The following is a 23194-nucleotide window of genomic DNA, read 5'->3' as shown; positions in this document are numbered from 1 at the left end:
GGATTTCACAGGTCGCAGACATTAAAGACATTTTTAAGGAATGGCACTTTGCTATACCTACGTGTATAATAAAAGGTTTTCTTTTCTTAAAGGTGGAGACATACACAATATTCATGGTAAACCTCAAGGAGTCAATTAAAGACAAGACAATAAAGCAGTGAAAGCATGTGGTTTTTAAAGTCTGACTCCACACTGTATGGTTTTATGTGAAATTCAAAGCGTAGGCGTTGTCGGGAAATGGTTCTCAAGATGGAGGTGGCTGAGCCAGTGGCAAGCAGCTAACAATGCTAACTCCATAAACAGCGCACAGCAATGGCGCTGACAGAGCTAACAATCGGGGGGACCAGAGAGCGGGCGCTACGCTTCTGCAAAGACGCCATCCCAAGCTGTAACTGCCGCATAAATGCAGTGCAAAGCGGCAGCAATGAGCTAGCTAGTGGTATACACACATGAACATGCATGCCTGGCCGCACCAGCTCACTACAACAAACCACAGAGGAGCTCGGATTACAGCACACACAGATGGAGCGTGACTTCATTCTCTGCTCAGGCTGCCATTACTTTATCTTTACGCAGCATATATTGGTGTGTTGCAATATTAATGCTCTGAATGTTGACAACAGAACCTTCAGTCATTTCGATTCCATCATTTCCAAAGGTTTATTACATTGTTTTACCAATGAAGATGTAATGGGTTTTCATTATACCCGTGTAACATGTGACACCTGTGTCTCTTGTTGATGAGTTCCTGGGTCACTTCACCAAAATCATCAAATACTCCTCTTGGTATTGAGCCATGGAGATACTTTTGGTTTAATCATTGGTTTAATCTGCTGCTAAGACTTCTGCCACCACTCAAATACAATGAAAGTGAATGGAATTTCATTAGTGGTGCCACTGAAGCACTGAAACATAACATTTTTTTGTAATTTGGGTGAACTGACCCTTTAGATTACAGATCCCTGCTGAGATAATGGTCCTCTGTCAGCAGGCTGCAGTGACCAGCATGTGAACTGTGTCAAAGGGAAGTTCTTAAACCCTTGTAAAAGACATGCTTTAGCTGCACAGTGGTCTCCAGAGTAGGAACCACTTCATTTATTGAGCTTAGATATCTTATAAGATATCTTATCTCAGCCATGTGTGTTGAATAAAATATATATGAACCACATTTTTACCAAGCGTTTTAAACATAGTCGTGACAGTTGTTCTAATTATTAGTCCCACCAAGAAACATTTCTTTTCACTTTCTCAAATAACACATATTAAAAGGACGGCTTATTTGATCTGTTTGAGTTTGAGTTCCCTAAAAACAAGATGTATCATCAGCAAAGTACCATGGATGTGCTCCTTTGTTCATACAGCACAATGCAGACTTTCCAACTATTCTTACTGTAATTACCTGTTCCAATTACAAATGCTACTCCTGAAAACAGGAAATCTTCTGGCCATGTTGACATTACGCAGCCTGTACTCTATTCCGGCAGCAGTCAACATGAAAGGGATGTTGAAAAGAGGGACTTTTGACAAGGTTCAAGGCATGTTATGATATCTGCAGATTACCTGTGCTGAGAAAACTGTCACTAAAAAGCACAAAAGTACTACCTTCATTAAATGGAATTTTGTCTTTTCCTCGTCAGGTTTTTCCATCACTAAGCGGATTGTTTCCTAGTTCTAAGGTGACAGAGTATATGCCTGGCCACCCAAGTCTTTTGGCAAGTTTCCTACTGTTAAGTATAGCAGAACATTTCCAAACTTTGTAAGATCTTTTATCTTTTGTTGTCATACAAAACATCTTCAGGCTAATTCATTGTCATTTTTTGAAATACTGATGGGAGTATTTTACTCTTTTAGACAACATATTCCTTCTCTCTGGATTCTGTGAGTGATTAGGGTTGGCATCTTGTGTAGTTAAGAGAACAGAAAGGGACAAGATAAAAGAGCAGATCATGCTGATGGGACTCCCCACAGGACATGGGAAGTGTAGAATAGTAAAGGCACCTCTGCTGTCATTAAGTTACAATGATCTGGTTTGAATGACCTGTGGAAATTCTTGCTGAAGAAAGTGTCTGCTATTTTGTTTTTGTTCTGAAATAAAAACCTATACAATAATGCAATAAACCAGAGAGTCCATTAGAGGGGTAGAACTGATGTCTAGGGCTAATCATTATCTATCACAAGACAGAGTTTATTACCCTAGGGTTTATTAGCCAAGTCTCGACTATAAACGTCATGTTTATTTTAGTTTACAGACTTACAAAAGAATACTTTGGTCACTGAGTTTGTCTGACCACAGAAAAATGGGCTTGTGGCTTGTGTTCACTTTTAATGTCACCTGCAACATTTCATAATGGTCCCTTTCTTGAGGAGCATTGCCTAAAGTCAACGTGAACATGAGTCTCCCACAGAAAGTTGTCATTCTTCTTTTTTTTTTTTTCAAGGAACCGCTATAATCAAATTGTCTCCTTTTGACAGGTTTAGAGTGAACAATTGCTTGGTTAAGAGTGTTAACTCCTCCTTGCCCAGAGGATCTAGTAATTTACATTTATGAAATCATGCTACAACTAACCTCTTAAAATTCTGCCGCTGAACTGAGAATAGAAAACCTTACATCTTCCATTCTTAAAGTAGCGTTCGTTATGAAATATTTTAGTGGTGGCAAGTATACTTTTTTGCTTTTTGGTTCCTTAAAGGAACAAATATTCTTGTAAATAAAAGTCAAACAGACACCAGTTCAAGACAACCACAAGTGCCTTAGTCATGTTTACCCAAAAGGAAGCCACTTTTCATATGACTACACACAATATTTTTCTTTCATTAAAAGTGTCATCAGGGCAAAAAGTGGAAAAATAATTCAGCCTTGTGATACATAAGTGAGCTATACCGCGTTCTTTTCTTTAATAGGTCACAGTTCACTAGTCTTTGTAGTTTGTATTAGATGTATGAAATGTTGATGAAGGATGTATTGCATTCACATTTTTGCTAGTGTCAGTATTTTCCATCCTTTTTTAATGTCTTTGGTGTTCACCCTCCCCCCTGTGTTAGATCAAACAAACATAATCTTGCAGCCATGGATGAGTTAGACCATTAGTGACCACAAGCCATGACAGAAAGCCATAGGATAGAAAGTTGTCAAGCTCGTGTCAAGACATTTGTGCATCTCAACATTAGCGTCTGGAACATTTATAGGGATAGTTGCCTGCTGTGCACAAATGACCCAAGTTCCCCATCAGGAACTAAGGTTACATGCACAACATCCCTGCCTTAATTTTGAACAGAGGTGCTATTAGAGACACATTTGCACAAACCTCCTGTTCCCTTTATCACTAATCCCCCATTAACAGATGTTGAGGGTCTCTGTCAACTGATCACAGCATGGTAGGCAGTATGAGAAACCAGTCTGGACAAGAAAGTGAGTCCTGGATTACTGTGTAACCACAGAGCACTGAAAGCAGGGGTCTTAACCCGATTGAACAGTAAATGGCACCATATAGAGAGGGAACAATGTATGCAGGAACTAGTGGAAGAATAGAAGATGATACATTTACATTAATTAATGGCTTGAATTTGACACTGTATTGATCTAAATGTAAGGAATAATTGTAAAAACTTTCACTGGCACAGGTGGATTGAATTACTTTAGTTTACATGTAGTGGTTTTGAATTGTGTTGTTTGGATACATTACCCCATAATCACATGAAATAATACAATTACTATAATAGGAGAATATTTAAACAACAGCAGCTCTGCTGTATAATGAGCTGTATTATTTCCAATGGAATGGGACTAATTTAATCCATTAGACTGAATTCAGCATTCAGCTCTTTTTGTTGAAATCACCAAATCATTTGACAACAGCTTTTGCTCCCAATGCAGTTTCACACAGTTAAGAGTTTTTAAAGCTATATCTGCAGTTTTCCCATTATCGTGTTTTAACAAAGAGAACGAGCCAAGGGGAACAAATTGCTCCTCTCTGTAAAACACTGAAAGCATCAGTATTGTACACTGAAAGGCAAAGCTGCCGTAATTCTAAGGTATCAGTCAGCAGGAGAGATCGCTTTTCACTGCTGTGACAAAAGGAGAAGGAGGAGGAAGGAGGAGTTAGGAGAGGAAATATTGCAAGGGCAGCCAATACGGAGCACACCTCCTCCTGCTCTCCCCCTTTACTCTTTTGAATGGGGCACTCCTCTTCACTTTTCCTCTCTGCCTAGTGGAGTGTGTGTGGAGACAGAGCTGGAAAGTGTGTGTGAGGAGTATAGTGGCAGTGTGGACATGTCACAGTTCACTCTGGGAGCCTGATCAAGCTGGTGGATGTGGTAAAGACTTGGTATTATGCCTAAAATGAGGACCCAGTTTGGAGTTTTGTTTTTGTTGACCCTATGGGTGGTCTACTCTGATGCTTGGTTCTGGGCCTGGAGTGGTACTACAACTTTGCCCCCAACAGTGGACCATGAGGGGTCTGGCAGTCCAGCAGGTAGTGGAGAACCACCCTCAGAGAATATTGCAAGGGTTGGAGGGGAGATCATTGATGAGGGACATGGGATCCCAAAGGTTGTGCAGACTGAGGGACCACGACAGACCACTCTAATACCTACAACACAACCGGAGACAGCACGGATTTCATCACGCATACATAAACCTGGTAATGGCACATCTTCTCTAGAGGGTATGGGTTCTGGAGAATCTGATTATTTAAGCTTTACAGAAAATGTTTCAGGACTTGGATCTGGGCTTGAGTCTGAATTGGCATCAGGCACTGGGTCAGGCCATTGGTCTGGCTCTGGATTAGCATCAGGAGCTGAAACTAGCTGGGGATCTGGTTTTGAAACACAAGGAGTAGTAATGCCCACTGATTATAGGGGGTTTGATAGAGGTGGCAGTGTAGAGTCCCAAATAACTGAGATGAAACTGGAGTTTGAAAAGAGTACCTGGGTAATTAGTAACAGAACAGATGAGGGCCATAATCTTGGTATCACAAAATCGGAGCAAAATCTTCTTGGAGTTGTGGAAGATACTCTGTTACCAGCTGGTGAATCAACAGCTAAACAGGAAGCCTTATCTAATCAAGTGTCACAGACTAAACAAGCTTCATTTGTTAGCCAGACACTTTCTTCAATCCAAACACCAACAACTACCTCAAAAATGTTAATGACCCCACCACCAGCTAGCAAGAGACCAGAAGCCACCTCAATGCCCATAGTGGCCCAACCTCAAGTACCCAGTCAAGCATCAGCAACTAGCCAGAAAGTGGTGACTAGCTCAGAGCTAGTTGTAGAATCCCCACGGTGCTTGTTGATAGATACTGCTCTCCCTTATTGCTCCTACATGGTTGGGGAAAGGTTTGTTGTGCCCAATTACCTAAACCAAAGCAGTGTGGAGGAAGTCGAGGCACTCCTAAACGAATGGGCATGGCTGTTGAAATCACCTTGCCATCATAGTTTGGAGTGGTTTTTCTGCCTTCTCTTGGTACCTAAGTGTGGCTCTCAGTCCCCGCTGCCGGTGTTGCCTTGTCGGAGTTTCTGCGAAGTCTTGCGGGACAGTTGCTGGACACTTCTGGATGAGGGACGCTTCCCCTTGGAGTGCCACAATCTACCAGACGAGGAGGATGATGGGTATCAATGCTTGTCAGTTAGTAACCAGAAAGGTAATCGCTGGTTTAAATGAATCCTAGATTTGGGATTCATCTTAACCAGTTTTTTGGTGTCCCTACTCCCCAGTTTGTCTGGTGTTTTTTCCCACTACCCAATACCCAATACCTGATACCGATACCCAATCAAACAATTTACATATATCCCTGTTGGCACAGCCAAAGACATTAACAATATCTTGGTTCCTATGCACAGAAAATTAACATTGAATAATACTAAGCATGCTTCAAGTTTGTTAGTCCTGTTGTTAAAAGGAAGTTCTGGCTACAGCCTAACAAGCATGGTGCCAGCACTCCTTACAGTTTTGCATGTAAGTGTTTCCCTTGTCCTTTGGATCGCGTATGACTTACTACTTAAAGGTCATTATAACACACATAAACACACTCATGCACACAGAGTACAGAGAGTTTATGGTTCATTATCAAACTAACTGATGTGTATTTTCTCTATAGGTTATTAATTCAAATGGTAATATTTTGCTGAGATGGACATTAAATGGTTTCAGATATTGTACCCTACAGTGCAATCATAGCATTAACGGACATTCAGTCCTTAGTGTTAAGCAAATCTCAAGCATGACATGCCACTGCAAATGAAATGTGAATTGAAAGATCCTCCGTCTTCAAATTGAACTACAGAGTTCTTAAATGCAGATTGTTGCAACATCTGGAAACACAGTAATGTCAAAAAATATATATATAAATATATAAAGAATAGAATAGAATGCCTTTATTGTCATTGCATGTAGCATACAACGAAATTTGTAGTAGAAAGTAGTAATTAGTTTTTTTCTACTTTAGTACTTATTTGCCTTAATGCATCTGAAACTGCTGTAGACAAAGGTCTGTCTACTACAAAGAACTTGTGCATGAAACACTGTTAACAATTTGGCATGTAGAATTGCATGTCTCTTTTGACAGCGAGTGACTTGCAGGCAGCGCGGTGTGCATTTGTCTGTCCAGTAATGGATAAATTAGGTTGTCATGCATGGGAAGCAGTCATGCTTGCGCCAAAGGTTTTCAGCGGGATGTCAATTTTTACAACTGTACAAGGCGAAGGTATTCATGACAGCTGGAAAGTTACTTTACTCATGTTAATCATTTTAACAGGTCTATGCATTTAGATTCCATGAATATGGCATGTCAAATACCAGAGCAGTTCATTTGTTGTTTGAAATGCCTCTTGACTTAGAGCTGAGAAGATATTTGAAATTAAGTAAGGTGCTTGAAATTCCAGCAAACTGTTAATAGGACCGTTGTGCATTTGATTAATTTCTCCAGGAATAATAAGTACAATGCATGGCTGTGGTGATTAAATAATGATGGAAAAAAGACTCAGATGTTTAATACTGCGAGTGATTAATCTAATATGAGAAAATGTGTTTCTGTGAGCATGTACACCTCAAATTAAGAACATCTTTAAAGCCTTATTCCTTTCATTGAGCCACTGCCCTGCCCTCCCAAGACTGTGTCCTTTTCCAGATTCACTATCTTCCCAACAGCTTGCTTCATTGACAGACATGAGTGGACAACATGTCTTCAGTTCCAGGACAAAGTTATGCATCTGGGCCCAAATAGTTTTGCGTTTGTTTGAATTGTTTCACTAAGATTATGGTGTGGTTTACTGCAAAGGTTAGGTTCATATGTTGTCTTGTAGTAAATGTTAGCTTTTCTGGCTCCTACTGCATAGCTTTATACTTAATTTGTTTGATTCAAGTGTAAAGTTAGGTGTGGGTAAGGAGTGTTTATCTGCTTTATATTTGTGTCTGGGAAAGCTAAAAAAAAAAAAAAGCGAGACAGATATATTTTGCAGTTCTACACAAAGCAGACCTGACATTGCTATTTGCGACCCCAGGCATTTGAAAAAGTATGATTATGTTGCCATCTTTACACCTCAAAGACAGCTTTTATAGGCCATCCAGAAGCTGGTTCACCACTAAGACGAACGTGTTGGGTATCACCTGTTAAGACCAGCCTCGAGGTATCACTGGAGCACTTCAGTCACTCTAATTCATTCCTGGATAAACAGAAAGCCACCACAGTCGCAACCATCTGGGCTCACTCATTTAAACAGAATGATCTTAAAATTCACCAATGGACACTGATTGTTGGAGTGATGGTTGAGTGAGGCTGAACAGACCTGATGTAAGAAATTACCAGTGACTGTCCCTGTGAGGTCTCTTTGCCCCTGAGGATAACTGATAAACCTCAAAGTCAATTAGACATTTCCTATGAGCATTCACATGGCTTCAGTTAACAAAATACCTCGTGCATACGCCACTGTCTTACTGCAGCAGCCAGTAATCATACTGGTAAATGTTTAAAAGTAGTTAACAGGTTGGTGGGCTTTGGCTTAAAGCTGAATGAGGTCACACTTAAATAGCCAGGGTAATGTGTTACACAGCTCTGTAAATGTGTGCCCTAGAGCCCAGAATTCCCAGTTTATTAGCCCAATAACTTAATCTCGGGCTGTTTTCTGCTGCGTCCACCCACTTACGAGTCCTTTGACCTCTTAAATTCACTGATCAGAACCCCTGCTATGCCGTTTCTGAGAAGCTTCAGACTTTTTTCAATATCTGCAGCTCCACTTGCTTCATGTGTGGGAGGAGGGCACTCATATTCCCCTTAATACCACTCCACTCCTACATCATTTAACTATGACCTGTCATGAAAGAATGTCTCATGTTATACTTACATCTTTTTAAGCTAGATGGAGTTAAAGTTTAGGGCCGTCGGCATAGGGGAAGAAACACAATGGAGCAATTTATATATGAAAATAAATGTATGTAGCCTATAGATGTGCGTATGTGGGAGATTACTGTGGGAAGATTGCAGAGATATTAGTGTGTGCATAGAAACATTGTAAGAAATCTGTCAGATGTGAGCCTTTTACCGCAGGGGAGCTACCCCTGTGGTAAGGCAGGATTGTTAGGGCACAATAGGGCTTTTAATGATGTTTTTCCATGGTTACCAGCCTCCTGCTTGAAAGATGAGCAGTCATTCATATCAGGGTCTAGAGGTCAAACGCAATTTATTTTGGTTAGCTCTTGAGGGTAAAACTATATCCTTTATGAGAGACTATTACTCTCAGTCAGTTTAGGTTAGAGTGACTCCTGTTCCTTGCCACCTCTGTGGTGGTCTTAAAGTATGTTTTCCTCTGTACCGCTCTTTTGGTGGTATCTGTGTACATATAGTCTTTGTTTTGTGGCTTGTACACCCTTTTGGTGGTCTGACACTGATTTGTTGCACTGTAGTTTCACTGAGCTGAGATTGATATTGTATCTCATGACAGGAAGGCCCGAAGCTGGCTCCAGTTCTTCAGTGCGCTGCTTGCCAGGGAATCATTTTGAGTTGGCTCTCAGGAGGGTTCCAATTATGGGCACAGCGTAGTCCGACTTCTTTGCTGCCAGAAACTCATTGCCCCCTCTGGTTTGTGTTGCACCATGTACAAACTGAGAACTGATGAGGCAGTGTTGCAAAACGGTGCTGGAGCACAGGGATGTCTTGAGCTGGATAACAGCCTAATTGTGACCCTCTTAACACTTTCTAGAGGAGAGCGGAGCAGTCTCAGTATTTTGGAGAGCTCTAAACCTATTTTGAGGCATTTCCACTCCGCCTCTGTGAATATCATATGCACTGTTTTCTTCCAGAGTTCAAAAAAGACATTATTTATGAGGCTTGCGGTGGCAAGGGGTTTGTGTACACCCTGCATGTTGCCTCGAAAGTTCGTCATTTACAGGTAGAGAACTTAAACAGTATCACATTACTTTTTCCCCCAAAGAGTAAAGTGCCCAGCTTGTGGTAGGCCCATCTCCCTTTTTGTGGTTTGAGAATTACAGCTAAGTCTTAAGGGTGAGCCAACATGAAATCTCCTTCCTGGACTGTGATGTGGGTTTTTGGTTTAATATCTTTTTCCAAGCATTCGGCATCATCAGGTTAAAGATACCGCAAAGTTTCCCCAGAGGTTTACCGAATATCCTTTGCAGAAAGAAAGGACTATTCATTCATGGTGTTGATGTCTACCTTGATATTTAAAACTTCTGTTGATCATTTATTTTTCAATTTAGTGACAGATCATACAAATGGTAGTGGAACCTGGTGTCATTAGAGAGTATAGTTACACATGAACATGCCACTAGACATTAAGTTGTTATAGTTTATGAGGTATATAAGTTTCAGTAATCATGGCACCATATCTGCTTGCACAAGATAGAATTATTAAACCACTGCTGTGTGAATAGTGCAACCAAATATAGCATTGTGCTTATTTTTCTCTTCAGCAACAAAATTGGCTTTTATAGATCCAATAAATGTAAATGACTGTAAGAAAGTTGTTTTGATATCATATGAAAACAATTCATATAGTCATTTATATTGCCAGATAAAATTGATTCCACCATGTACTTGACATTGCTTTAACATTAGAAGCATTACAAATGACCCTCTTTAATCTTGGAAGCAGCCAGACATACATTGAAACAAAGATCAAACATGGATCAAATGAGCAGAAAGCAAACACAGACACCATATCATGTCACCAAATTTAATTTACTTCACTTTTAAATCAATTGGCTGACGGACACGTCAAACATAGTTTATGCTGCACATGCATAAACATTGTAGACATCACTGGAAGGTTATTTTTATGTCTCCTGCAGTGAACTCTACTCAGACCACTGACTAGCTTTTTTTCAGACTGAGGGGAGAGATCATTGCCCTTGTCAGCAGGCCTCAAGGGATGTTTGAAATGGTGATGGAGCATAGTCAGTGAAACCGCAACATTTTCTGGGACTCTCCAGATGTTCAAATGTTTTCTCGTGGATTATACAGGATCCTGTACTTCCCAAAGCTGTATATACAGCTTTATCAACAGGGTATCACAAACTCTGGTACCCCGTCCTGGAATGTTAGGAAGTGAAAAAGAGCTGCGTTCCTGGTCAGTAAGCTGCCTTTTTGACAAGACAAACTAGCACCATAAACCCAGCTCTGCTCCATTCATCAGTGGTTCTTTTCTAAGCCAGATTGGCCTTGAAGCTGTCATTGGTTAACAAAAGCTATATGGGAAACCTGAATTGAGATTGCACTTAAAATGCTAATGGTGAACCTTTTGTATACCCAACAATTTTTGATCTCTGAGAAGGAATGACTGGCTGGCCCTTTGCTGACAATGCAGGCACATTGAACAGGCTTCAGCAAAAGCATTCCTTTGCAGGCCTAAAGCAGGTCAAACCTTTTCATCTGCTTTAGATCCGGTAATTAAATTGTCTTTATTTACACTTCCAAGCTCTCTTTTTCTATACTGCTATGTGGTATAACTACATCAGGATTCTGTTTTATATCTGATGTAAATAGTGATCATTTTTTGCATTAAGTGTCATGGATGTGCCTTCTCTGAACACGGTTCAAAAAAAGTGCGCATCTGGTCGGTGTGAGTGATGGCTAATAATAGGTGAGCTGCTGCAGTAATGAGGGGTTTTGGAAGCTTGGATCTTGTCTGCAAGTGTGAGGATGTCTGCTGTTCGTTTTGCAAATGTATAAGTAAGTCAGATGTTTGAGTTATAGGAGACGGTTATTCATACTGTTTGAGAGGGACAACCAGACTCTGTTTTAGAGACCTCACATTCCAACTTATTACAGGCCTTGAAGTTTAATCTGCATACAAATCCAATATTTTTCATGACCAGCTGCTAATTTGCTGCTTAGAAATTGCATGTTTCTTGCATATTATTGAACAAAGTGAATTGCAGCTAGTAGAGACATTTTGCAGTACAAATGACGTCATTCAGAGCTAAAAGAGTTCTGACACATGCTCGGTCATGGAGTGTTTCTGCTTTAAAAATAGCTCACATATCTGCTTTAGCACCCGCAGCAGGAGGATTACATTAAAATGGTGTGCTTTCCCACGTAATGGATTAAACCACTGAATTACTGCAAAGTTTTGCCTTTTTCAAGCATTCTCTGGCAGAGATTGTGCTCAGAAGAGGGAGCCAGGTTCAGACATGTGAGCACAGGCCCACTGAAGAGACCCTCGAGGTTTCTCAGCCTCACTTTTTCAGAGTAAACATCTGGTTGGCCGGGTGCAAATAAGTTAGTTGTTAGCTGCCATTCATGCAGCAGTCAAGGACTTACAGTCTACCTTGCTCTGACCTTTGGACTTTGTGTGTGCATCTGCATCTGTCATTTCATAATTAGCTTTTATTAATTTATGTAGAAAGAGGACCTGATATGCTCATCTTCAGGTTCATACTTGTATGAAAGGTTTTTACTAGAACATGTTCACATGCATTAATGATCAAACATCACTTTATTTTCCCCATGCTGTCTGTGCTGGAGCACGTGTATTCACCCTCCGTCTGACAGCACTCTCTTTAGCACCTATAAGACAAAAAACATGGAAAAGCATAATAGGTCTTGTTTGTTTCAGGATTTTAAAATTCAGGAAGGTTTATTAAGGTTTTATCAGGTGACGTGAGAGTAACATTTGCAGTGTATTTTATGAGATACAATGTAGACTGATAGTGATCCTCTTTTAAAAGACTCTAGCTTGCTATATTGTACATAGCGTGTTCATGAAGTTTCCACCAAGATGCTATTTTAAAATTGACCCAATGAGTATCATTCATACAGTCAAGTCTTGTGTAGCGCATCTCACTGTTTTTCCAGATTTGTGTGGTATTTTTGACACGTCTTTAAACTATCAGTGCATCATTTATATATTCTGGCTACATGTACAATCTGTTTATTGAGATTTTTCTCTCTGATTATTGGTGCAGAGGGGAACTGCATAATGAATGCTGGAAAGTATTTTTATTGCTGTCCAGTCACAGTTTGACTGGGTTCTCTGTTAGCTCTAATTCAAATGAAAGCATCTTTAGTTCTACACAGCGTGCAGAAAAATTCAGACTTGTGTTTATGGTTGTACAACAGAGAGCAGGACCTTGGGTTCAGCTAAAAACCTCATGTGTTTAAGCTCTCAACAAAGCCAATTGCAGACCCCACTGATCTCCAGCACTTGGGGCAGTGGGGAGGCTTTGAACGGGGCAATAGAGCACGCACATTAGTCACCGGGTGGTAAACCAAAGCATTTCTTCAAAGCACCAGAAACTACGTCAAGTGCTCTCCCAAAACAGTGATTTTTCTTTTAACATTGGAAAACATTGTTTTTGATCAAAGCAGAAAGGTTTACTCTCAAGTTTGATCCTCGTAAAAAAAAAAAAAAAAAACTGTCTCCACTATTATGTGAATGAACACACATCGCTCTTTGTGTTTCTTGTACATCCTAAACACCTCCAATTATTATGCACTGATCTCTCCAGAGTCACCCAGGGTGATGGAAGAGTGAGCAAAGATATGCAGGAGGCCCAGCTGTTGGTCCCTGTGTGCCCTGGAGCAGTGACATTTAGCAGATGTCACACAAGTCGGAAGAGCTTTTTGCTTTTTTTGTGTGTGTGTGTGTCTTCAGGAATGTGATGCATAAATATCTGTCTTTACCCCATTCTGCACACACGCTGGTCACAATTAGAGGAAATTTAAAAGTTTTTAAATGTGTAATTTTTCTGTTTGAATAAATTTGGTCTGTTGATGCAATTTTCTGCCATAGAGAGAGAGCACTGGAAGCTATTGTTGCATGTTTTAGTTTTGCTTTTAATTTTTTTTGTCTTTTGACAACTTTGTTTTTTGACTCTTCTATCAATACATGAATTACATGAATACATTTTGGTTAATTTTGCTTTTGATAGCCATTAACAGGTAACCTACAAGTTAATATTTAAGAAAAGAGAAAAAAAGGCAAATGATGTGAAGTACAAAAGGCTGTTCCTTTTAGTCCAGCACTCCACTGACTCAGTGAGCTTCAGTACTGCATTTCAAAGCACGATCCATTCAGAGAGGGCGGCATTTTAATGTTATATGTTGTAAATGTTTTTCCTTTTATTTTATTTTCAGTTAGCTTTGCTGACAGACAGCAAGCTAGCTGTTGTAACATGTAGAAAGATAGTGCCCACAGCCCACTCTCTGGTATCCACTGTTTAGCTAACGTTGCCTTGTCCGTTCTGCACTGCACACCACTGGTGGTCTGGTGGGAGCTAACGTTAGCTAGCGCGCTGCTCATTCAGTGATCAACACTGGCAACACCGTCCCAGTGAATGCATGGCGTTGCTGCAGTAGGCTATATGGTGGCCACGCTTCAATCTCCGGTGGGCCCAGTGTTGTCATAGCAACACTCTTGGGTTGGGACGGCGTTACAAGTAGTGATTGTGGAATGAGCTAGCTAACGTTAGTTTTCTCACTTGACCGCCACTGGTGCGCAGTGTGGTAAACTGAAGAGTAGAAAAATAAATGTAGAGACCAACATGCATAACCGGTGAAACATGTTCTCACTGGTTAACTAGCTAATTAACAGTTAACGTTAACCATTGACATCCCTAGTGTAGCGTGTAGGATTTAGTAGCATCAAACAGTGAGGTTATAGAACTGAAACTATGGTGGCCAATGCAGTACCGTGAATGGCCCTATGTAGAGCCAGTGTTTAATTTGTCTGTTCTGGGCCACCGTAGAACAACATGGCAGACTTTCTGGGAGGACCCATTTTGTATGCAGATATAAACAGCTCAATTTAAGGTAACGAAAACACAACAATTCTTATTTTCAGGTTATTATAAACAAATGAAAACGTAGTTATGAATACTACATACCATTTCTGCCAGTAGATGCCCCTAAATGATTCACACTGGACCTTTTTAAGGCAAATCAGCACAACAGAAATATAAAGTGTAAGTTGTTTTTGACTCAGTTGCTAAGAGCTAAATTATTCAACTCTCAAGTCACATCTTCTTGTACTCTATCTTCTGGACTGTGTCTTTATATCCCCCTTAAGTTTAGGAAGTTTTGGCATTGGCTGGTCTTGTCTTTGGAATACAGGCCTTGCAGTGTCTGCTTTAGTGATCTGCTTTTCTTAGTCTCAGCTGGTTTATCCCGTTGCCTTTTTGGGGGATGTCAACCTTTTCCATATTTTGGTCAAGCAGTTATAAAATGGTTTGTTTGTTTGTCTGCGGTCCCCTGAGTAGAACTGTGCTTCTCAGAAAATAGCCTTCATGTTGTTTGGTTGGAGGAAGTTGTGGTAACTTTCCACTGACGTTTATTGCTCTTTATCTTACTTTTAAAGGGAAAAACCTTTGACCAGCCATGCTGTTGATTTTTTTTTCTAGTACAACAAAGATTCAAAATACCACCATCATGTGCAAGTAAAAGCAATTGTTCCTGCATTCATCAGGCACATTCACTCTAAGTCAGTCCTCAGCAGCCTGGTCTAACACTACATCCTGCCATGCAGCCCTCCCTTCTAACCTCCAATAGATTTCATGCATATTGTATCCTCACATTCTTTTTCTCTCCCCTTGTAGAAGACAGTGGAGTCTCCCTGCTACAGCTGATTGGGGATCCTCCTCCAAACACAGTCACCCAGGTCTTTGGGTCAGACAACAGCCCTGGCTATGTCTTTGGTCCTGATGCCAACACGGGCCAGCTGGCACGTGCCCACCTGCCGAGCCCATTCTACCGAGACTTCGCCCTCATCTTCAACCTGAAACCCACCACGGACAGGGGTGGTGTCATCTTCTCCATCACAGATGCTGCTCAGCAGATCATGTATGTGGGTGTTAAACTGTCCGCTGTGCAGGGCAGCAACCAGAATGTCATCCTGTACTACACTGAGCCCGACTCGCAGCAGTCGTATGAGGCGGCCAGGTTCCCTGTGCCCTCCATGAGGGATACCTGGACTCGTTTTGCTATTGCTGTGAGGGATGACAAAGTGATGTTCTACCTCAACTGTGACATAGACCCTCAGGTGATGCGCATCGAGAGGTCCCCGGACGAGATGGAGCTGGAGTCTGGTGCTGGGGTCTTTGTCGGGCAAGCTGGAGGAGCTGATACAGAGAAGTTTCTGGTGTGTACACAGGCTCCATCTGGACAAAACAATATTCATGAAATCAGGAAATGACATTGAAAGATATACTGTATTTATTTTAATAGTTTTCATACTAGATAAAGAAATATTTGCATGACACCTCTGCACTGAATTAGTCAGACTAATTGTTGTGTTGGAGTCCAAAGTCTGCACATCTCACATGTCCAAACGACTTCTTCCTCTAACCAACACAAACTACAATGAGACAGGACTCCAGCTGTGTGAAGTGCAGTATAGTGTTTTGACTTTCCATAATCAATCATGTGAAACGTCTTGGCTGAATAACTCTTGTATGATTTGATTGCTCAAATTGGCCTGCTCTAAACCACAACATAAATGTCTGCATCACCTCACCATCTTCTTGAGAGTAGTCTGCAAATAATTGGAAGACCTCACAGTTGGGATTTAATTAACTTCAGTCATTTGCCTGCTAAGAATACCAGTAGTTGACCGCAACAACTGCTGACCTTAGCTGTTAAAGGGTTATAGTGGTTCACCCATGGCTACCTGCACGGATGAAATATGCAACTGCATGTTGAAAGCATAGGACTGAGGGTGAGGTGGGATGGGGGAGCAGTGTGAGAAGTCATTGGGATAGCGGAGCTAAAGAGTTGAATCTCAGGTCAAAGGGTAGATTGAGGCAAAGAGAAAAAGTTTATGGGATGTTGTTTAAGCAAGTAACTGGGCATCAACACCAAAAACAGCACTTTGATATAAAATATAAAAATAATAGATCCATGAATTTAAAGGAACGCTGCACTGCAGTTTGTCTCTGTCAAACAGGATGTGATGGCAACCATCACAAGGAAACAGTAGGAGTGACAAAGTTATCAACCAAATTGTGCAATGGTTTATTTGATCGGCCTATGCAGCACCTTGTTGGGTTATTTTGGGTCTTCACTGATGGTGTTGCCTTTTTTTCTCTGGTAATGTTTCTCAGTCATTCTGCCAATGACACTTGATTGCTCAAGTGATGTACATAAATACTTGAGAGCATTTTACAACCAGTTAAACAATCAGACTTGACTGATTGATATCCTTATAACTCAACTTAGAATCAGGGGAGAACTGACTTTTTTGACTTAGTTGTAGTAGTAGTTGGACAATTGTAATCCCAGATGTAAAAGGTAGATCAATACTTCATTCCGTTTGAGGTGACACCTGAAAATACAACCCAGGTCCCTTGGGGTGAGGAGATATCTCTAATTCATGGAAATCTGCTCTATTTATCTTAGAAAATAACATGTTTAGGAGACTTTTATCAAAGCTCTTCAGTCGCTTTTATTAGATGGCTGGCTTTTATAGACATTCAGTGGACTTATTTTCACTACATCCAACCTGACCTTGTTGTCTCTTTCTGTTTGAGTTACACTTCACCTCTACAGTAATGCTTTTATTTGCTGTCTTAACTGTTTGGTGTCGCCGAGCATGGCGTCTTGCTGCTTATATGGACATCAATGACCTCCCTGTTCTGCTAATGAGACTCAGTTGAGGCATTTAAACCATAAAGGCAGAAGCACTTTTGATAAACTCGCAGCGAGCCAAAAAAAGGGTGGCCATCCCCTCCATCCACTGCTAAAGAGTATTTTTTTAATATATTCATAAGACAGAGATATTTGCACTACTAAATGTGTCAGAATTCCACTGAAGTACTTCCCATCTGGCTTCATTGTTTGCTCAGTTGAAACATTATCACTGGCCTTCTCTCTCAGCTGTTAAACTTGTTTTAATCTTTTTTATTACTGTGTTTGAAGACAGCTGCTTATTTTGTTGTAAAGCACTTAGTCACTCTGCTACACAGTTGTTGTTTTTTTTTTTACACAAGACTATCTAAGGTCTTTCCCTGTAGTCAGATATTTTGTCAGAAAGATTATTATAAACTGCTTATTTTGGAAGAAAAGGAACCTAACCCTGTTTCTTCCTACAGGACATGTTGGCCATGTGCTATTTATTGACCCTAGCATGGCCCTAAGCTTACAGAGGTCTTGTGAATTTAATTTCTCTAATCAAATCAAGTATCCGTTGAGCTACTTTGGTATTTAAATATTTACATTATGTATTTATAAAATGGACATTCCATTCTGAAACAGGATTTGTTTAGTGGATATCTCGCCTCTTATTATCCATCACTAGTAAAAACATGCTGCAGTGACAGTTTAGTCCTTGTTGTGCAAAGGATCTGAGATTTACTGCAAAGATCTAAAGCAGTTTGTCAGGAAAAGACCATGACACGTTGACTAAACATTGTACAAGTTACAAAAAAAGACTACCAGCACGACCAATAAAAGCCAGACAGGGAGACAGGGTTTAAATGTCAAAAGGCCTTTGCTGTTTATCTTCAAAGTTCTCTTAAAAAATCCATTTGACTTTTTCCTCTCAGGATATAAATGTGTCCTGAAGAGTCAACTTCAAATAACTCGGCTGCAGCGAAACCACCTCTTCATTCAGAGCTAATGGCCCTTTGATAGGCAGTCAGATAGCATGAATGCTATCTGTGCAAGTATCCTGTGTGGGAACATGTATCAGATCATGTGTGTGGGACAGAGATAGTGGCACTTCACAGGCAGAGGCTAAAACTGGAGACATCAATAGCTCCTCTGATTTTGCAGAAAGGGGAAATTCCCTGAAAAGATTACCAAAATCTGAGCAGCAAGTTCAGAGATAAGCATGGTGTGTGTGTGTGTGTGTGTGTGTGTGTGTGTGTGGGAGAGAATAAGCTCTGTTCTGACATTATTACATGTATCATTAACATCAAAACACCATGTCCTTGTTTTGAACAGGGGGTGATCGGTGAGCTGAGGGTGGTGGGAGACCCCCGTGCTGCTGAAAGGCACTGTGAAGAGGATGAAGATGACTCAGACATGGTAAATCACGTCTAATTACATTTTGAAGATAACTGACGACATGTGATTGGAAACACATGACAATTAAGCTCCAGCTGTTCCAGTTGTATATGCATAAAAAAGACCTGTTTCATGACTAGGACTTTCACAGTGTAATATTTCCCCACTGTGGGGAAGCCGGTCCTGGTTGCTGTTAAAGTTTAGGCCAATGTTAGCGGGCCCGCCCTGCTCCTTATTGGATATTGGGAATTTTACACTCCAGAAATCCCAGCCGAACTCATCTGCCAAACACGTCAGTTAGTCCTGATCACAGAAACCTTTTTCTCTTATTACAAACTATAAGAAAATGTGAAGCAGCTAAGCAGCCGCACAGGGTTATTTTAGAATGAAATCAAATTTTTCCTTATTATACCAATTAAACTAAGACTAACCAGCTCTACGTTACAAAAACAATGCCTTTTTTCTGTCTTCCAGAGGGATCATCAACTGATGATGCCGATTTCTTTTGTCTGGGACATGCAGCGTTAGCCTCAGTATTTCCGCCACCATGTGCATAGTTAGCATAGTTAGCAAAGATTTCAAACAGTCAGCTGGAAACATTAAAAAAGTCAGCTGGAAACAAGGTTTTCTTCCAACTCATGGAGCTAACATTAGTTTTATTGGCTAAATAGCTGCAGCTAATAAAATCTGACAGCTGGATTATTTCAGACGAAAATACTAACAGACACTGGCGGATCTGTCGCTGATACCATTGTAAACTACATATGTGCCATGTGAGAATGGAGAGCTTGATAGGCATAGCAACAGTAACTAAGGGGGCCAAGGTAGATTTACATAGTAGTTCAAATCCAAATTTATTCTTCATTATGATTAGGGCTGCACAATATATTGAATATGTACCTTTATCACGATATCAACATGTATGATAAAGGTATCACATAAGGAGGCTTGAACTGCGATCAGTATATGAGAGGGAGTTGTGAACAGACAATCTGTGTTGAAGCTTAGGCCTAGGCTTTTGAAAATATTTCTCATGTCCCAGAAACCGTCATTATCATCCTGTCTGTGATGTGTCTGTGTTTTTGTTTGGGTGCACTGCATAGAACTGACACCTGTCTGCTAGCCCATCTGTTCTCATCCCTCTCATCATCCACTCTCTGAAACTCGGTGCGCGAAAGCTTCCTGGTAAATTAATAATCTTGTATTTTAAGCTTCATAAAATACACCCTGATCCACAAATATGTAGAATATTACTACAGACATTCCTGTTATCTTACGTCGCAATGTCTGCTGTGACAGCAGATGCTGTATTGACTCATGTTAGTGACGACTGTGCTGTACCATCCAGGGGACACGACGTGTTCTTCCCCTAATAATGGTTTGTTGTGATAATTGTGCTTCTGATCGATACTGTATTGACTCATGTCGATGATGAACCCAATGATGTTTTACTGTTGAGAGAAAGCACCCTGTTGAAAAAGCATTCTCACTGATGGCCGCCATTTTCTTACCGCACATATCATATATCTTGCACAAGACCAGTAGGCATATTTCTCAAATGTCAAACTATTGAATTTATACAGTAAATTATTTAATTTTTTTCCCGGGGACTCACTACGTTTAAAACCTATCAACATCACTGCATTTCTTTCTTTTTTTTTTTTTTTTTTTTTTGTTCAGTGTGCATAGGCCATTCATTGTCTGGGGTCTATGTTAGCAGTGTGAACCTAAAGCAGAAAGACATTAAAACTGTATACATCAATATTTGTTTTTTTAATGTGAGTCATGTTCTCGTTGCAGTATTCAACGACATTATCACATTTCAAATGTTTTCCTGATATTGGGGGCCCTAATTCTAATAATTTGACAAGGAAAAAAAAAAAAAAAAGTTGCTGAAAGTTCGAACTGATCCTTCAATTAATAGATTAATTAGGGCTGAGATGCTTGAAAGTAGTATCCTGGCAACGCCTCATATTAAACAAACACTTGTGCTTGCAAATACGTCTAGTATCTGCAAGCACGGCTACGTCTTTGCAAAAACAATCAAGATGGCTGCAAATGTTAAACTTTCTGCTGAATTCCTGTTTTCAAATTCTGACAGCAAAAGCAGCAACACTGGTTCACAGACATCGATGCTATGCCATCACAGCTCATCTCTGCATGCTGTGGTCTGTTTCATACTCTGTAGTCTGTTTTATAGCACTTCATTATATGTTTTATTGCTTTGATTGGTTGTGGGTTTATCCAATAGCGTCCAGAGGCATTTTAATCTACAGCCGTTGATAACACCCCTTGGAAATCAAAAATGAGGAGAGATTCCAAACCAACTTGCATTTGTAATTTAGTCTGGGGATGTAATGATATTTGACTGGACTTTGTTGATTTATTCCGGCATGCAACATCATGTATCAGCCATTATACATGTGTGACAGATAAGAATCTGAGAGCAGCCTTTTCACAGCTGACCCTGACCACCCACACACAAACACAGGTGCCTCGCTGCGGCCCACCAGCAGCCTTTACTGTTGTTTAGTAAAACATTGCCTTTCGCAGCTGCTCTGCTCGCTGAGACCACCAAACCTCATCCTTACTGACAGAAGATGGTTCAAGATTTTACTGCTTGTTGTCATCAAACCTTTAGATGTTTGGATCAGATGAGAGAATCACATTCCAAGTGGAAATGACAGGTTTCTGATTTCAGCATGTGTCTTAAACCTCAAACGCCTCACACACAAACAACTGTGTAGTTTAGAGAACACAGTCTCTGTATTGAATATACTAAAATGCTTTGAATCTAAGGGGAGTATATGAGAACTATTTACTGTGTGGTAAATTGTCTGATACAACAATATACAAACATTTGACTTAATGATATAATGCAAATAAAATTTAATTGATTGATTGATTGAATACAGAGACAATGAGCAGTGACAATTTAGAAAGTTCAGTATTAAATAACACCTTAATTTAACCCAGTAAAATGCTCATTGAGATCAGTCTGTTTCAAGAGGGACCTGGCCCAGAAGGTGGCTTAAAAAACACATGTATAGCAATAAAGACAACACAGTCAAATTGAGCATAGCGTTAGTTCAAGCAGGACACAATGTCAAGCCCAGCTCACATTCCAGCTACATCAGCTGATCTCAAACAGCCCAATCAACTGATGGATCAGCTGATTAATGGACAGGAGTCAGCTGATAGATCACATGGTTCCTTTCTATGCAACCAATTGGCAAATCTCATTCAGGGTGCCCTATTTAAACTGCTTTGGCCAACCTACTGTGGCTGCTTCCTCTGCAAGCAGCTTTGCAACCCTCCTCCACCCCAGCTCCTCCTTTTCATGCTGTGTCTGACTTATCAATGTCATCTGTGTTTGTCATTGATGCTGGCTTTGTTCTGTTCCCGGGGGTATTTGCTGCTGCTCTCCCTGCCTTAGGCTTCCCATGTAGGCGCATGGAAGGGCAGGGAGGTTTGCCTCTCGCATAAAGTCAACAGCGTAAAGCTTACGTAATTAAAATACATGTAAGATTCTTTTATAACTGACTTGAATTTGACGAAGTTTCTAAACATGACATGTGTTGCAAAAACACAAACAAAGTTAAAGAATGTTTTCAGATATTACAGGTCTCTAAATAAAACAAAATTAAGTAAAACTCAATAAAACAAAAACAGTCATCTTGTTGACTTTAAACTAAAAAATGTCTAATTGGTCTCCTCAGGCTTCAGGTGAAGGAAGTGGCTATGTGGAGTCCAGACCCCCAAAACCAGACATGGAGAGACACAGATGGACGGTATGGAACAACTTCTTTTTTTTTTTTTAACAGTTGTGCTCTTTTACTTATTACAAAGGTAGGGCAGTATTCACCTGCTGGACTGAATGATGTTTTATCAATAACAGTACTGTTCCTTGCAGTTATGTTACCCTTATTCTCCTCAGTCCATTGTATTGAACATTATGGGCTGGTCTACCATTTTCTCACAGGAAAGTGTGTTTGATGTAAAATTGTAAATCAAAAGACAAGAGAGTGAAAGAAAAAACTATCAAAGAATGCTTTGTTCCCTAAAGAGGACTCAATCAACTGATCAGATGTGTATACCTGGCCGATGAAGATTATTATTAACAGCAGGCCGTGCCTCTGCAAACTGAGTCATCCCACTGTTAGATAATATACCACTGATGTCTCAAGTTACTCGCTGTAAGTGAGTGAACACTCATCCCTCAAGAGAGATTAAAAACTGCTGAGTTGATGTCTGGAAATTGAGCTGCTTCTGTCTTATAGATTTGGAAACAAAGAGGGTTTATAAGTTTCCTCCTGTCAGACTAGAAAGGAAGTGACCTTGTTGAGTTAAAACTGGGCCTTTCAAAACTTTAGGAGTTAATAACTAATACTGAGGTTTTATTGCTATTTTATTTGAAGTAAGGCCAACAAAAGGAATGTTGAAGGGATAGTTCCCATTTTGGGGGCTGTATAAGGTAGTTATTCATAGTCAGTGTATCACATACAGTAAACTGTGGTCAGCACGCCCCTAGTTTTGGAGAAACAGACATGAGTGCCACCATGGAAGTTAAGCAATGTACTGCTATGGATGGGAGCAGCAGCAAAATGTATTTTAGCCACCTAAAAAAATCAATATCAGTTTAAGTGTGTGCTATGTTAACAATATTTTCACTGCTTTACTTTGCCATCAGACCACCCTTTCTGATGGAGAACTCAAGCTGTTATCTATGCCCTCTTCAAAGC

General features: G+C 40.3%; 1 protein-coding gene across 3 annotated transcripts in view; it reads left to right on the top strand.

Moving 5' to 3' along the window:
* The window catches only part of col18a1a (collagen type XVIII alpha 1 chain a), a 98843-nt gene that overhangs the window by 39422 nt on the left and 36227 nt on the right, over window positions 1-23194 (top strand). For 2 of the 3 annotated variants that reach the window (XM_033617745.2, XM_033617744.2), the window contains exons 1-4: window positions 4215-4640; window positions 15047-15588; window positions 18390-18473; window positions 22172-22243. In XM_033617745.2, the coding sequence (XP_033473636.1) occupies window positions 4331-4640; window positions 15047-15588; window positions 18390-18473; window positions 22172-22243 (1008 nt within the window). In that variant the 5' untranslated portion in view covers window positions 4215-4330. Of the gene's footprint in view, window positions 1-4214; window positions 4641-15046; window positions 15589-18389; window positions 18474-22171; window positions 22244-23194 lie in introns of those variants that run through there. The other variant, XM_033617746.2, reaches the window with a different exon arrangement.

Source organism: Epinephelus lanceolatus, chromosome 14, assembly GCF_041903045.1.
Source record: "Epinephelus lanceolatus isolate andai-2023 chromosome 14, ASM4190304v1, whole genome shotgun sequence".
NCBI classification, from domain to species: Eukaryota; Metazoa; Chordata; class Actinopteri; order Perciformes; family Serranidae; genus Epinephelus; species Epinephelus lanceolatus.
Note: the sequence above shows the minus strand (reverse complement) of the source record. Positions and strands in the feature narration are given on the sequence as shown.